We start from the raw sequence: 15,893 nt of genomic DNA on the forward strand, positions 1-15,893 counted from the left end.
AGGCGTGTTTGCCATCGGTATTGCAGGTGTAGCTGCAGAGGACGAGGACCAGGAGCAGGTGTGCGTGGCGCCGTTTTGTTAAGTCTCCCGCAGCCCGCCGTTATTGAAACTTGCCACTCGGCCGGGATCTCCTGTCCTCTCTTCTGCTGTGCCTGTGTGGGTTTTCTCTTTCCTCTGGCCCTGGGCGCGGCTGCTACCGTTCAGCAGCTCGCAGCCGCTTCTTCACCAGATGCGCCTTATAAGGCTCGCAGGCGTGCACTCTGAAAGAAATTCCTTACGAATGTGACTGTCATTATCACGGTCCCATGTGAGCTACTGACAGCGCTACTTAACGTCAGCCGCTACTACTCGTCTCAACGTTCGATACGTCGTAGTCGTAACATGCCACGGTCAGAAAGTGGGATATTTAATTTGTAAGTGGTGTGTGGCAGATTTCTACTGGATTTCTTACACAATGTCCTTTAATAAGCGCTGTAAGTTTGTCGATGTCCTCCATCAATCCTATCTGATACGTATCGCACACCGCGCAGCAGTACTCCAGATGATAATGATGGACAGGCGTATTGTAGGCAGTCTCTTTAGAAGACGTGTTGCGTCTTCCAAGCGTTTCACCAAGAAAACGCAGTGTTCGGTTCGCTTTCCCCACGGCATTATCTAAGTGGTCGTTGCTGTTTCAGTACTCATGTGGATGACTTGCCACTTTTCGCACCGTACAGATACCTTGTCTATATCATTCTTAATTAGTTTTGATCTTCTAATAACTTTACGAGACAGTAAATGACAGCGTCATCTGCAAACAATATAAGAGGGCTGTTCAATGTCTCCTAAATCGTTCAAATAGATCAGGAATAGCAGAAGGCCGACAAGACTTCCTTGGAAAACGTCATACATCACTTCTGTCGTACTAGACGCATGCACACAGTTCGATAGTAGTTGCTTGTGGGGGACTGAGTCAAAAGCCTTCTGGAAATCTAAAAATATGGAATCAGTTTGACAGCCCCTGTCGATAGCACTCATCACTTCATGAAAATAAAGAGCTAGTTGTATTTAATAGGAACAATATTTTCTGAGTCCGTGTTGGCTATTTGTGAATAATTCGCTTTCTTCGAGGTAATTCATAATGTTCAGACGCATTATATGTTCCAGAACGGTACTGCAAATTGACGTTAGTGATGTGGGTCAGTAATTCAGCGGATTACTCTCCTTTCTTGGGTATTGGTGTGACCTGTGCAACTTCCCAGTCCTTAGGTACGGATCTTTCGACTAGCGAGAGGTTGTACACGGAGCTATTGTATCAGCAAACTCTGAAAGGCACCTAAATGCGATACAATCTCGACCGGAGGAGTGCCTTTATTAAGTGATTTAAGCTGCTTCACTATGCCAAGTATATCTACTTCTAAATTAATCATGTTGACAGTTATTCTAGATTCAGTTCTGTAACATTTATAAGGGGCGTTCAAAAAGAAACGAGCCGGAGGCATAATTACAGAAACCAGTACCTTTTTGTTGGAAGTATTGAGCCTGGCCGTTGAGACACTTTTCCCACTGTGACACAAGGCGGTGAATGGTTGTCTCATAAAATTCCCGGGGCTGCGACGTGAACCAGTTCCGCACGTATGGCTTGACAACCTCGTCCGAGGTGAATCGGAAAGGTTATGCTGACGTTCTTCTTCGACCAAGATGGCCCACTTCTGATTCACTTACTGCAATACAGGACAACAGTGAATGCCCAGCGTTACTCGCAAACCTTGACCACCCTTCGTCAAGCGATCAAATCAAAACGACCAAGCAATCTCACCCGTGGGGTCATTCTGCTCCACGACAATGCAAAGCTTCATACGGGCAACAAAATCGCGGCACTCGTGCGGAAATTCAAATGGGAGGTTCTCGGTCATCTTCCATACAGTCTGGACCTCTCTCCCTGCTATTACGCCATTTTTGGTCCCCTTAAAAAGGCTCTGAGGGGTAAACGATTCACCTCGGACGAGGTCGTCCAGCTGTACGTGCGGAACTGGTGAACTTTGAGAGAGCCATTCACCGCCTTGTGTCACTGTGGAAAAAGTGTCTCAACAGCCAGGGTCAATACATCCAACATAGAGGTACTGGTTTCTGTAATTATGCCTCCGGCTCGTTTCTTTTTGAACGCCCCTTATATTTCGTCTTCCTCGGCGAAGGAATTTCGGAAAACGGTTAACGTCCTGTTTCGTTTTCCTACGGCAAATAAAAGCAGTGGGGGAGCGTTCCTAAATGGCATCTCGTATAGATCAGTATAAAACGGGGAATGTCACTGAATTTTTCACTTGAAACCTATTGACGCTTGCTAAAATTGTCTGCTGACGATACAGCAGACGTGAGTAGTATGAGGCGATGGATATTGCTGCCAGCCGTCATAACAGCGTTTTGATCAACTTATCCATGATAATCGGAAGATCACGGCCAAAAAATTGTATGCACAGCTGAATGTTGCTTGTAATGCCATAAACAAAATGCTACAAAATTATGGTTATCATAAATTGTGTGAGAGATGTTTTCCGCAGATGCTTACACAAAACCAAAAAATCATCGAATGGAAATTTTTCGGGACTTGCTGGTCCATGTCTGACTGAAGAGACAAGAGACAGCCAAATGGTGTGCTTAGTCTTCTGCGAAAGGTATGATGCGGTTCTTACGCGTGTCTTGGAGCCCTACAGCAACTGTCAGTTCAGAGAAGGCAATCTTCTGCTTGCGACTAAATGACGTCCATCCTCATAAATTGTGTGTCCATGAACGCATTGCTAAACTGTTTGGACTGCCCTACCACATACGTCGTATTGTCCTGGTTTAGTACCTTCCAGAGCCTATGAAAGATGGACCACCTGTCCAACATTTTCGAGACTCAGATTCTGTCGTCAAAGCCGTAAGACAGTCGATAGGCTCCGCTAGTTCATATTTTTACAAACACGGCAAGTAGGGTCTTATTCATCGTCGGAAAAGTGCATAATGAATAGTGGTGACTATATGGAGAAATGATGGTATGCAGCAGAAATTTTACTCTATTAATTGTTTTTGTGCTTTCTGTTGTAGTTCCCTTGAAAATAAATGAGGCGTTAGTTTCAAAATGACCTTCGTACTTGCACTGTCGCACAAGGAAGCCTAGCATCAAGAGCCCATACAGCGAGCGTACAGCCTTATTAACATGTCGTAACACGGTCTCAAGAGCAATAACTATCTGCTTTCAACTTATTACTGTAACAGTTGCGGCGTTGCTCTCGCAGGACGTAACTAGGGGCCTCTCGACATCAGCACCGAGAAGTTGCTAGATCATGCATAATGGCAAAGGTCGAGTGCGTTTATTCGTTATAAATATTTTAACACACAACCACAAATATTAGGAAGATAATCTACAGCAACGCGTTTCGGGAGTGAAGCTCCTATCATCTGGCTGTCTAAATTAATCCAACACAAAATGCTCTTCAAAACCACTCAAGATCAAAATACGAAAAGAAATTAAATTATTCGGGCATGAAGTCGTCCTCTTTCAAAATGGCAACACTGGATTCTCTGCTCCGCTTATCCATGTTACCGCACATCCTCCAAAGCGTTGCTGCCGTAAGGCGGTAAACACCGGTCATAACAGCTGCCTCTCAGTGCACCAGTAATTCGTAAACGCATGTACGGGGCTGAAAGAATGGGGATTGTCTTCAGAAACTTGCTGCAGTCGATAATGTTGCTAATATTAGTAGCTTTATGTTAAAATATTTATATCAATTACCTTAGCAACCGCTAAACAGGTCCTTAAATGTATTACATCACAAATATACTGCATTTAATTGAAAAACCGCGCTATATTTTGAATTTCATCTTAAAATTTTGCGTAATAGATATTGACGCGAACGGTATCTGACACCATGGTGAAGCTTGGCCCGTTATATTGCACTGAACAATTGAAAATCCTTAACTAATTCTTTTACACATACCTCACTTATATCTCTATGAATATTACGAAGAGAGTCTAATAATGAAACCACGAAATCGAAAATTTTCCAAGACCGGGCAACTGTTTCAGATGTTTGAATCTGAACTGTCAAGAGTTCAGTGAAAAAATATTAGGGAAGAACACAGTCACGCCGTACTAAAGACTATAAATCCTCTTAGGAGTAATAAGAACCTCACGATAAACCAATGTGTGAAGAATCATCTGAGCTCCATATTCTCCCTATAGGAGCGCACGCTACAGTTTTTGCAAGATGAGAGAGAGAGAGAGAATTAACCGTGCATCCAAATGTTTTCAAATAGCGGCGTGGAAATAAAGTTCTGCAGCCAATATTACACCGTTTCGTGCAAATATGCACGCGGTTCTGCGCAAAATGCCATTGTACTCTCAGGGTTGACTTCATATCGTTATGGTACGATTGATGTTACAGGGATATGTTGTATACGACGCTTGTCACCTGGCCGGTAAGTACTGTATGAAAATACTTTTTACTGAGGACGCCGATCGAAACCTGATTGCGAGGATCTATATCTTGATGCATTAATAGGGAAAGTAACTAGGTACAAATAAAATGGATCTGAAAGAACAGTATTAGCATTGTTCCTCGACGGATGGTTCGGTAGTCGCAACCTCTCGAAAAACAGGCACGTGCGCACAGGTTTGATCACCCCCTTGCTTAAAACTTCCTCATTTTGACGTACGTCATTTTGGACTTCTTCCTCTAATAAAATGAGTAAATGACGTAAGAGAGGACGGGACAATACAGCTGAGTGTTACACGAACGATTGTGGTATTTATACTAGCATAGTTCATGTCGAGTGTTACATAAATATATCATGGCACCGCGGCACACGGACCACGATTTATATTTTCTTTCTTGCATCCACATTCACTGGGCAGCCACCTTGCACATAACTCGATAGCGCCATAAATTTTGCAGCACTTTCTCGGCGTAGCTGAAGCCAACACGTTGCTTCCTGGGACCTCCTTCAGGGTGTAATCGGACAGCTCGTTTTTCAGTTCACCTGCCCGTCGTGAGCAGCGATTAAAAAGCTCGCGATCCCACTGCGTCCGCCTTTCCTTGCGGCCATAACTCAGGAGCCAATATTTCAAGGCGACTAGCAGCTCCCTCTGCGGATGCAATTTTCCGCGAGTCGACTCAAAGGCCATAATTCGTTCAGCCGGAGGTCCCAGTGGTGCTCCTCTACGAATATGTTGCGTCTTGGAATTCTGGTTTCGAGCGTGTGGTTCGGTAGATCTGCGGCGTGCACTAATTCCCCCGTACGTAGAACTGTCTAGTGCATCGGCGTTCTTTGCAGTGGTGCATGGACATGACTTCATTGTAGGAACTGTCTGTGACGTCGGCAAGTCTTGGGGGGCAACGCGAGTAACGCCATGTCTTGCACCTCGGCAGACACGACCAGCAAGGAAGCTTTCCATGCACCGTGTGAGACTAGGCATAAAGTGAACCAAATGTTAAAATATGATTCACAGCAAAGAGAATAATAGTTACCATCATAATGTTTGCTAAAATTCGATTACTCGTAGTTTCAAGATGTAACTTACTAGGTTAGGCCGTCGATCAACGTCTCCACTGCGAAACGTGGGAGCAATGCATTTTTGCTAGTGCGAGAATGCAGTGACCCCTTCTAAGACGCTAAGGTATTCGAACCAAAGTCAGCCAATACGAATGCTAGGCGGTACTTTAGTTAGTTCTGGCCCGCAGCTTGCTTCTCGGCTGGTCGTCTTTCGGAGGGGCAGGCGTGCTGACCTATCGCTCGCTGCCGTTACGGGACGCCATACCAGGCAGTTTTTTAGACCTTTGCCTAGTGCACGAGACGGAAGCCTTTTAGCAGTACACGTGTATGAAATATGGTGAGACGCATATCGCCACTCACATTGCATTTAGTTCAGTTTTAAATGAACTTTACAGGATTATCGGGTTTTGATAAAATGGTTAGCGCTGCTTTATATCTGGTAGCTTGGGGTGGCAAATGCAGGGCTTTGTTGGACTTGTGGTGCGCTTCGCGGCTAGTCGCTGTGCGGCTCCACCTTGCCCCACACGGAAGAGGCGCCCAGTATGGACACAGGTGTGAAGGGAATCAATCACACGCACATGTCGAGTAAGAGGCATGCAACCTACACTTCTGCTTCTTCTTGCGTGTGGGGCTAGCCATTGTCGCACGGCGGCTACGCGCAAGTCGCACAGGTGTAAAACCTCCTTTAGCACTCCTATAGCCCGTGTGGTCCGAAATATATTCCAGTGACAGGCATCCAAATATATTCCAGTGACAGGCATCCTAAGTTTCAGGTGACTTGCACGTAGTTTGTCAAATTACGTAACGTTTATTCCCGTCGATTTTATTAAAGTGTTTATAAATACTGTACAGAATCCATCTAAAATGTTTGCGTCAGCGTTTGAGCACAACCGCCAGTGCTTAATCGTGTATTTGATTCCTTACGCAATTTACAGACTGTCAATACAGTCAGCATACACACATCCGTTTATTTGCGTCGTCCTTTTCCCTGAATCACTGCAAACGAGCTCACATAATACATAGAACCTAGTACGTGAGGGACACATTTCACTAGCGTGTTTTTGAACTTTTCTTCTGAAAGTGCTTTCCAGACTGTAAGGGAAATTTTGACACTGATGCAGTTTCTCTGTTAACCTTCAGCGGGAGAGGCGAACTACTTGCACTTACTAATACTGGTCAAAGAGCAGACTTTTCAGGTTGTTAAGCACTAATAGGCGATCGATATTAGGGCACGTTTTCGGAATTAACAGCATCTGTTTCGGTGTTATTCGCTACGCTTTCAGGTAATTAAACTAGGAGCTCACCGTCCACCATTGTTGTTGTTGTTGTTGTTGTTGTTGTGGTATTCAGTCCTGAGACTGGTTTGATGCAGCTCTCCATGCTACTCTATCCTGTGCAAGCTTCATCTCCCAGTACCTACCGTCCACCATACATATTCAGTTTTCAGAAGTGTGTTAGTACTAAATCATTCCTCCGCCCCTCCCCTCCAATACTGCGTTTTTTGCTTAAGCTTGCTCTCCTTATCATTAATCAGATGGCATTATCCTTTAAAACTGTGTCTTCTATTTGGCGCTATATTTCGTGGTATAGATAATTATTTTAAACTTGGATGAAGACGTAAGTAAAAGTTCGAAAGAAAGAAGCAGTTCACGAAGGATCCGTCCAGAATGACTTTCGTTTGGCCGTGTGAAATAACCATTCTGGAATCAATCCTAGATCGTGACTAAGCTGTTTCTCCCAGGAGTGCAATTCCATCGTGGTATAGAGACATTTAGAGATCAGAAAATAGGTAGAAGAGGAGACAGGTGTGATTCGCGTCTGTGGGTAGTTAAGTCGAGAAAAGTGAGGTTCCGCGTTAGAGTTCCGGTCCATGCAAACAGTAATATTCTTGGCTATTCAACGTTCCTGCAAGTTTTACACACGTCACTGATGACTAATGTCCGTATACTGAGCCGATCTGAGCGGCCGACGCTGACAGGAGCGACGCTTATATTCACTTCTTGCAGAGGTAGCGGCGTGGTCCTTGTCAGCGGGCTATTGGCTGACGTTTCCTCCCCGCCTTCTCTGGTCCTGCGTTCTTCCTCTAAGTTCCGGCGCTTGTGGTTACGCCAGAACATTACGCATCCTGTCTTCTTCTGACGCTAAGAGAAGTTTGGAATCTGAGCCCAGTCGTTGGCGTATGGTGCGGTGACAACGTACGCCAACGCATCTCTCTCTCTCTCTCTCTCTCTCTCTCTCTCTCTCTCTGTGTCTGTGTGTGTGTGTGTGTGTGTGTGTGTGTGTGTGTGTGTGTGTGTGTGTTTTCTTACATTAGTTTAGCTAGATAGTTAGACAAATAGGTAGTTGTTATTTACATGTTCCATAAATCATTTGAATGATTCTTTTAGCGAAATGATGGGGAACAAGTTAGTTTATCATTTATTCGCACACTTGCAACTACATTTAAAAAAGTTTTACATACAGTATTACAAAATATACATCCAATAATTTAATAAGGAAGTCCCAGAACCTTTCAGGAACCGCGAAGGTGCACAAAAAAGATTTCGGGTGTTGTAGGACGTGGAAAGCTACCCATTACTTGTTAACTCCGCACCTTTAGCCACTACACTATGTTGAACGTGGGTAACGTACAACCATTTCTTTTACCTTAGGATCTCCTGAAGGCTTTTAATGTCCGATATGTTATAAACTGAAATTTAATTGTAGCAAGCCTTACCAAGAACAAATGAATTTTCACTGTGCTGTTGTACACTTTTGTACTTCTGTAACAGACAAGTTACAATACGAAAATAACAAACGGAAATTCTTTAACCACTAACATGATTTTCCAGTCATATTATTACAACAAATCGTACCAATAACAACGCATTTTCGGGAGATCATCAATGTGCTGCTGCTTTTCAAACCCTTCACATATGAGTTTCAACTGTAAACATTGAAATCCAATGTCGCGTCTACCAAGTTCTGATTGTGCCGTAGAGCATTCTTGCCTTTTATTGGTTAATCTTTCAGTTGCACGTTGGCAAAATTAGCAGAACTTACCTCGTGATTCACACGTAGCAATGCCTCCTCAATGTAAAATACGAACGGAGGTCACAAAACTCGGTACAGCTTCCACGTCCATATAAAATTTTACATCCCATATGAAGACGGCTTAAGGCTAATGTTCATGAAACTATGGCACACACTAAGTTTACATTACTTAAACGAGTCTCACTGCCTAAGGGAAACACATTTCACGTCTAGTAAAGAAAAATTCTTTTGTTTCTCCAACTGTGGGTCAGAATTGATATCGTAACCACTTTCGACTTTCTATTAAGTCCACATCAGCTATGATGCCATTGGATTGAGTCGTGCCTCGAGGAAACAGTGAAGGAACTGGGCTTACAGGGAGACAACTAGACTTGTTAGCCACGGTTTCTAATGAACCTTGGGTATGTTGTAGAGGGACATGTCATGGGTACTTGGCTAGCGGCCTTTCGTGCGACGTTCCGTAGTTTCCGACAGTATCAATGTTGGTTTATCCAAATCTACTGTACCTGTAACGTTAAATATGTATCTACCAAGCCATCGTAGCGCTGCACTTAAGGTCCGTGGCTACCGCGTTTGCGGTACAGGTTTAAATTCTGCTGAACAATCGAAGTAATTTTATTTTTCAATTTCATCTTACAGAGTATCATTAAATAGTATAGGCCATGCAAATCCTGAAGCAATCTTTCGATGTATCTGTTTGAGTTGGTGAATTCGCCCTTAGATTTTTCATCAAATTCCTCTACTTCAGGTGGATCTTCTTCGGGCTGTCCTTGTAACGCTTGCTTCTTCCATTTAGGTGTACTCTTTCCACTGACACTGCTCTGACGATGCGTTTGGGAACCCCTGACGCTGGCGATAAATGCCAGCTGGCGGTTTACGGGACCTGGCAATTCCGTACCGGCCTGTAAGGGAGAGGGGACATCAAGACGTGAGATCACGTCCAGGAAACTCAGGAAGCGAATGTTTTCCATATATTTGGATTTTAGCTATGCACTACCAACGGAATATAATTTGAAGAAAGTGTGCTGTAATGACTGATTTATTAATGAAATTGCTGTGACAAAAATGAATATTTTTAATAATTTTGCGTGACATTCTGTTTAATATACCGTGCAATGACATTGAATACTACACAGGGCAGGATTTGAAGCCGTATCGCCTCCTACATAGCCGTGAACCTTAGGTGCTGCGCTGCACTTGCTCGGTTGAATCGTGACTAACGTTACACATGTAGGAGGTACGTATAGTCTGTCTGTAAACTCAAGAGCGAGCAGCGCTTTTGGTGGGGGAAGCGGCGTTTCCCGGAAGAACGCTGCCACCGGCCTACAGGGGCACCCAAAATGTATTGCCCGTTATCGGTCTAGCGGTGTAGATCGGCGTGCAGTGATATACGTCGTTTCTGTTCGTGGGATCTTAGTTGCCAGTGTCGGTCAGTTAACTCTGTATACTTAATGATATACTTCGATATCCGGAAGTGATGGATAATCGTCTAGCATTGCAAGAAAATGTGCGGAATACGAGGAAGAGGAGGTATTTGCGGAATAACGAGCGTTCGGTCGTCTCTAATGTTATTACAGCGCGTATTAAAGAGGCGATCCAAAAAGAAATGTTGGCTAATATTACCAGTCCCAACCAAAGGGCTGCAATTTATGCACACGTCAGCCTCATCCAATAGGACGCATAATGAACGCACGCGAAAATAAGCCGCATAGTTTAATGGAATCGCCATGAAGGAAAACTAATAATCTTGGGTGGAAACCGATCGTTATAGACCGTTTCAAAATCACGTAACACCTTTGATGCTTATGGGACACTAAATCTCTATCTCGGTCACTATTCACCTGCTTCTGAGACATATTGCTTGAAATACGTGCTCAATAGCTTTTCTAAACACTGTTGAAATTTTCTTCAAAACATGTACATCGATTCTGGACTTCTAAGCAGAAAGCTTGACATACGAGGTGCGTTCACAGATTAATTTTTATTTTTTGGTAAGAACTTTATTTGTTAATCTATAGCAATGTTATCATCTTCAAAATATTCCCCATTACATACTATACACTTGCGCCAGTGCTTTTTCCAGTTCCCGAAATTATTTAGGTTCAAATGGCTCTGAGCACTATGGGACTTAACAGCTATGGTCATCAGTCCCCTAGAACTTAGAACTACTTAAACCTAACTAACCTAAGGACATCACACACATCTATGCCCGAGGCAGGATTCGAGCCTGCGACCGTAGCAGTCGCGCGGTTCCGGACTGAGCGCCTAGAATTATTTAGGAACTGTTTCTTCGGGTTAGTTTATAAGTCTCTTAACTGTGCATTTTTAATCTCATCCATGCTTGTAAAACCGCTGTCCTTTAAGGCCTACTTTGAAATGTTTATACCACTTGTGTGCCCTTGGTTCACTCATATACAGACTCATCAAAAGCAATATTTAACATTTCTAAAAATTTCATACACTTCATTCCATTCCTATAACAAATAATCCTTGATGCTACAAAAACACATGTAACCTTTTTGACAGCTGACATCAGAGTAAATACCCAATATGCATAACATTGTGTACATACTTTTGAGACATGTTTACGAAGACAGTGACAAGAAAGTAGTGCAAATAAGACTAATACAATACTCAAAATTATAAATTTCTGCTTACCTTTTAAACACTCTTCGTGTTGCAAGTCCTTCAATAAAAACTTCTGCCTTTTAGTAGAAACACAAAGTAAGAACAAGCCTTAAATTCTACAGATTGATTGCATTATATGGGGTTCGTTTTACGAATAATAATAGAGGAACATACAATATATTCACATAAACAGGAATTCGGTTCTATGTTTGTAGTATAATCCTGACTTCCATTCTTATCTTAATATTATTTACTCTATAATGTTGTGTTTCGGAAGAAGCTATCGTTTTTTGTATTCCTTATGGTCTTAATGCATTTGTCTAAAAATGAACGCAGCCGAGACGTATCTGTACACGGCGTCGCCACAGATTTGAAGCGCGCGCCGCGGCAGGGCCGGTACTACGTTGTGAAACAGCCTGTAGAAGCGCCTCGTGACGTAGCTGGGTAGGCAGAGTGGGGACTCGCTCGCTCGCTCTTCAGTTTACCGACAGACTATATAAAACTTTTACATCTATCTTCCCTGAAACCAGGGGCCGTCGCACGAAAAGCCACTTAGTCAGGTAGTCGGGGCAGAACCATCTACATAATACCAAAGACTGTCAAACTCTGTGAGTGACAGGTTTGATGGTCCCCCTGCCAGTTTACTCTGCGCGCTGCCCGTTGTAATGTTTTGAGCTCTGATCTCGCAGTGTGTGCGGAGCCGTAATGGCGGCGTTGTTGTTTTGCAGACTGGGATGGCCTGGGCGATCGCGACCGAGTGACGCGGCAGCTGTCCGTGTCGAGCGACTCCAAGCTGCTGGACGAGGACATCCGCGAGGAGGCGAGAGTCATCTTGCGGCCCAAGAAGCCGCCGCGGCCCAAGTCCGAGGTCTTCCTCAACAAGGAGGGCCAGCGCCGCACCAAACGCTACTCCGCCTTCGGGGTGAGCTGCCACGCTGCTTGCTGGGCCACACTTTCACAGAAATCTCGTAAAGAGGAAATACATGATATCCTGAAAAGTAGCCATGCTGCTGCTGTGGTCTTCAGTCCAGAGACTGGTTTGATGCAGCTCTCCATGCTACTCTATCCCGTGCAAGCTTCATCTCCCAGTACCTACTGCAGCCTAGAGCCTTCTGAATCTGTTTAGTGTGTTCATCTCGTAGTCTCCCTCTACGATTTTTTACCCTCCACGCTGCCCTGAAATACTAAATTGGTGATCCCTTCATGCCCCAGAACGTGTTCTACCAACCGATCCCTTCTTCTAGTCAAGTTGTGCCACAAATTTCTCTTCTCTCCAATTCTATTCAATACCTCATTAGTTATGTGATCTACCCATCTAACCTTCAGCATTCTTCTGCAGCACCACGTTTCAAAAGCTTCTATTCTCTTTTGGTCCAAACTATTTATCGTCCATGTTTCACTTCCATACGTGGCTACGCTCCATACGTGGCTACGCTCCATACGTGGCTACGCTCCATACGTGGCTACGCTCCATACGTGGCTACGCTCCATACGTGGCTACGCTCCATACGTGGCTACGCTCCATACGTGGCTACGCTCCATACGTGACTACACTCCATACGTGACTACACTCCATACAAATACTTTCAGAAACGACTTCCTGACACTTCAATCTATACTCGATATTAACAAATTTCTCTTCAGAAACGCTTTCCTTTCCTTGCCATTGCCATTCAACATTTTATTTAGTCTCTACTTCGACCATCATCAGTTATTTTGCTCCCCAAATAGCAAAACTCATTTATTACTTTAAGCGTCTCATCTCCTAATCTAATTCCCTCAGAATCACCCGATTTAATTCGACTACATTCCATTATCCTCGTTTTGCTTTTGTTTATGTTCATCTTATATCGTCCTTTCAAGACACTGTCCATTCCGTTCAGATGCTCTTCCAGGACCTTCGCTGTACCCGTATCATTTCTAAAAATCATAACTTGGGAACTATTAGATACATAGCTTCGTGGTTTGTTCGGAAACGTTTAGAAGCTCTGAAAATATTTTTATGTTATGCTACAATTTCCGTGTGTTCCATACTCGTCACTCGTACAATATCAAGGCGATATTAGTGTTCTGTCCGTGTACGAGTAAGCTTTGCGGTATTAAGTCCTGATTGCTTCGTCTATCTGTACACGAAGGGCAGTAGTGTCATTCACTGGTGTTCTGTATAAGCGATTCTTGACGAAACTGTTGTGACGGGTAGTCAGAAATAAATTGGGTTCCAAATAGGTGCTAAATGACATGATTATTGCATGCAAACACGCGTAAAATGTGATAATTGAAATATACTTACAGTGAACTTCTTCTTTGAGGTGGCAGTGGGTCAGAGGGGAGATACATTTACGTACAAAGATCGAACTAGTGTGACACTTGTGCTGAAATAGGCTGTCGTTGGCAATAAAACTCGAAGCACTGTTCAGAGTTGACAAACACGTGCAAGGACTGGCAGATTAACTTAAGTCTAACTCTGTTCCGGCGAACATGATACTCTTTCCGCTGCTTGCTGTGGACTAGGCGTCGACTGGAGCGTAGCCGGGCGTAGAGCTTTCGTGTCCGTGTGTGGGTCTGTTTGAAGACAGGCCGCCTACGGTGGCACGGAAAACTTCAGTGGGTGTGTCTTGCTACTTTCGTCTCATTGGTGTGCCCCGCGATGCTCCGATAGCAAGGAGTGTCTTTGTGGTGTCGATAGCTAGCGCTGCGCCTATCGACAACGCCACAGTAACCTCACAAAAAGAAGTTTAATGGCGTTACGTCGTGGAGAGCACGGGGCCATGCGATGGTACAATCACAACCCAGCCACCCCTCAGGAAATGTCATTCAGTACAACGCGCACGTTCAAGTTCCAATTCTGGGAGAAGATAGACGGCTTTAGCGCTTCGATGTGTGATCGCAGGAACTACTCCCGCAAGCACAGGTAAACATTTCGGCGTTATAGTTTTCTCTGCGAATAATGGACCTATGGCCGTATCGTCTTCCGGGCTATCACATATGTGTTAACGTGAGTTGTTTGGTTTCACGGAGCCCCCAATCCTAATGTTGTGGCGATTCTTATTTCCAGAAATGAAGAATGTAGCGTCATCTGAAAACAGGCACTTTTTTGGGTAGCCGTTACCAGAATCTATGGAGGCCAGCATGGAATATGAGAACCCATAGCACAGAGAACGATCTTTAGATACAGAGCTTGGACCATTTGCACATCTTACGCTTATGTGACAGTTTATGAAGGGTACACCTTCGTTCCTGCTATTCGTGTGATCCGCGGCGATTTGACTTCTGGGGGCAGCGTAGAAATGTAGCTTGCACTCTAACATGTGCTTTCAGATGTAGACTTCCAGGAAAGATTTTTGAACTACCTCATTATGCTTATTTACACCAGTTGGCCACTCCCATACTGACACCCATAATTCTCCATTATAGTTATCACAGATTTGGATTCTACATACCAGATGACACATTGCGCCTTCTCTTGGTGTGTCCCAATTCTGATGCATCAGTCAAAACTGCAACAGAGGAGGAAAGAAAAAATTGAGAGCTGCTATACGTTTAGAAAAAAAACCACTTCTCTAAGTGTAATGGTTTCCAAGTCATGATTTTTTAAATGAGAGCAAGACTTTATGTACACCCTTTACCTACTGTGAGGCAAAGCTAACTGAAGATCAGACATGCTCCAGTTTGAAGTAGTGTGTGATGTTACTGAGTGTAAAAGAATGAGCGAGATCGCGGAAAATACCATTGCGGCCAGCCGCGCCGGATTGCGAGTAACAAAATTAAATTTACTAGTGATGAGGCGAAGGCAGGGAAAGTGCATATGGAACGTGCGAGAAAAATATTAAAACCGGGTAAGTCGATGGTACGCAAATTACAGCAGGAGGAACACGATGTTGGGATTAGTATAACAAATATTCCGCCCAAAGAATCAAGCAGAGTGCACACTACATCATTGATGATATGGACAAATGGGTCATTATGCAGCAGTCTTTGCGATATTGTGAACAACACAAGAAAATGCAAACTCTACGAGAACTTAGCGGCTTGTGTTGGACAGAGCTGGACTTACCCGAATAGCAAATGAACTGGACAAGAATAATGGCGTGGGGTCGCGGATAGGTATCGGATAACAGATTGAAGGATGGTGTGGTTTAAGATGTCAGTTTTCTCGCCCTAAAGCCGTCCTACCTGGTAAGCCTTCTTTCAGGACATTTAGTTCCTTAGAAAGCAGTCGAGGTTACTTACCATCCATTAACAATGGCCACGATGTTTCAGAGAGCTCAATAGGCTAGTGTAATGCGCCAGCGTAGTACGCTGAGATGCGTTGGTTTTATCCCAATCCAAAGCGAATTTTGTTCTTTTTTTATTATTGCTCTAATCTCACATTTGTTAACAGCTGATAAGCGATTTTATACTTTAGTTACAAAATAATGACAAAGAGAGAACTTAAAATTAATTTCATATAAGATTTCAAATTTATTATGGCGAGATTTATAATTTTAGTGAGATGGCTGTCATTGAGACGTAGGTGACACATTGCGCTGTGAACATTTTGTGGACGCCTTGCCACAGATGCATTTAATTTTCAATAATTTAAGGGGAAACTTTGTCACTAACGTTCTGCAAACACTGTAGTTCCGGTAATTTTGCATGCATAAACCAACGTACAACCTAAATTCAGCGGTTTTCTCCCGTACTTTGTCGTATACACCAACGCATTTTGATACCCACAAAAA

The 15,893-nt window shown here is 43.7% G+C and overlaps 1 protein-coding gene across 2 annotated transcripts in view; it reads left to right on the top strand.

The window, feature by feature from the left end:
- LOC126251445 (cyclin-dependent kinase 14) overlaps positions 1-15,893 on the top strand; it is a 525,593-nt gene that overhangs the window by 454,902 nt on the left and 54,798 nt on the right. For both annotated transcript variants that reach the window (XM_049951872.1, XM_049951871.1), the window contains one exon: positions 11,901-12,094. In XM_049951872.1, the coding sequence (XP_049807829.1) occupies positions 11,901-12,094 (194 nt within the window). The remainder of the gene's footprint in view (positions 1-11,900; positions 12,095-15,893) is intronic.

The sequence above is a fragment of the Schistocerca nitens genome, chromosome 4, assembly GCF_023898315.1.
Source record: "Schistocerca nitens isolate TAMUIC-IGC-003100 chromosome 4, iqSchNite1.1, whole genome shotgun sequence".
Taxonomy (NCBI): Eukaryota; Metazoa; Arthropoda; class Insecta; order Orthoptera; family Acrididae; genus Schistocerca; species Schistocerca nitens.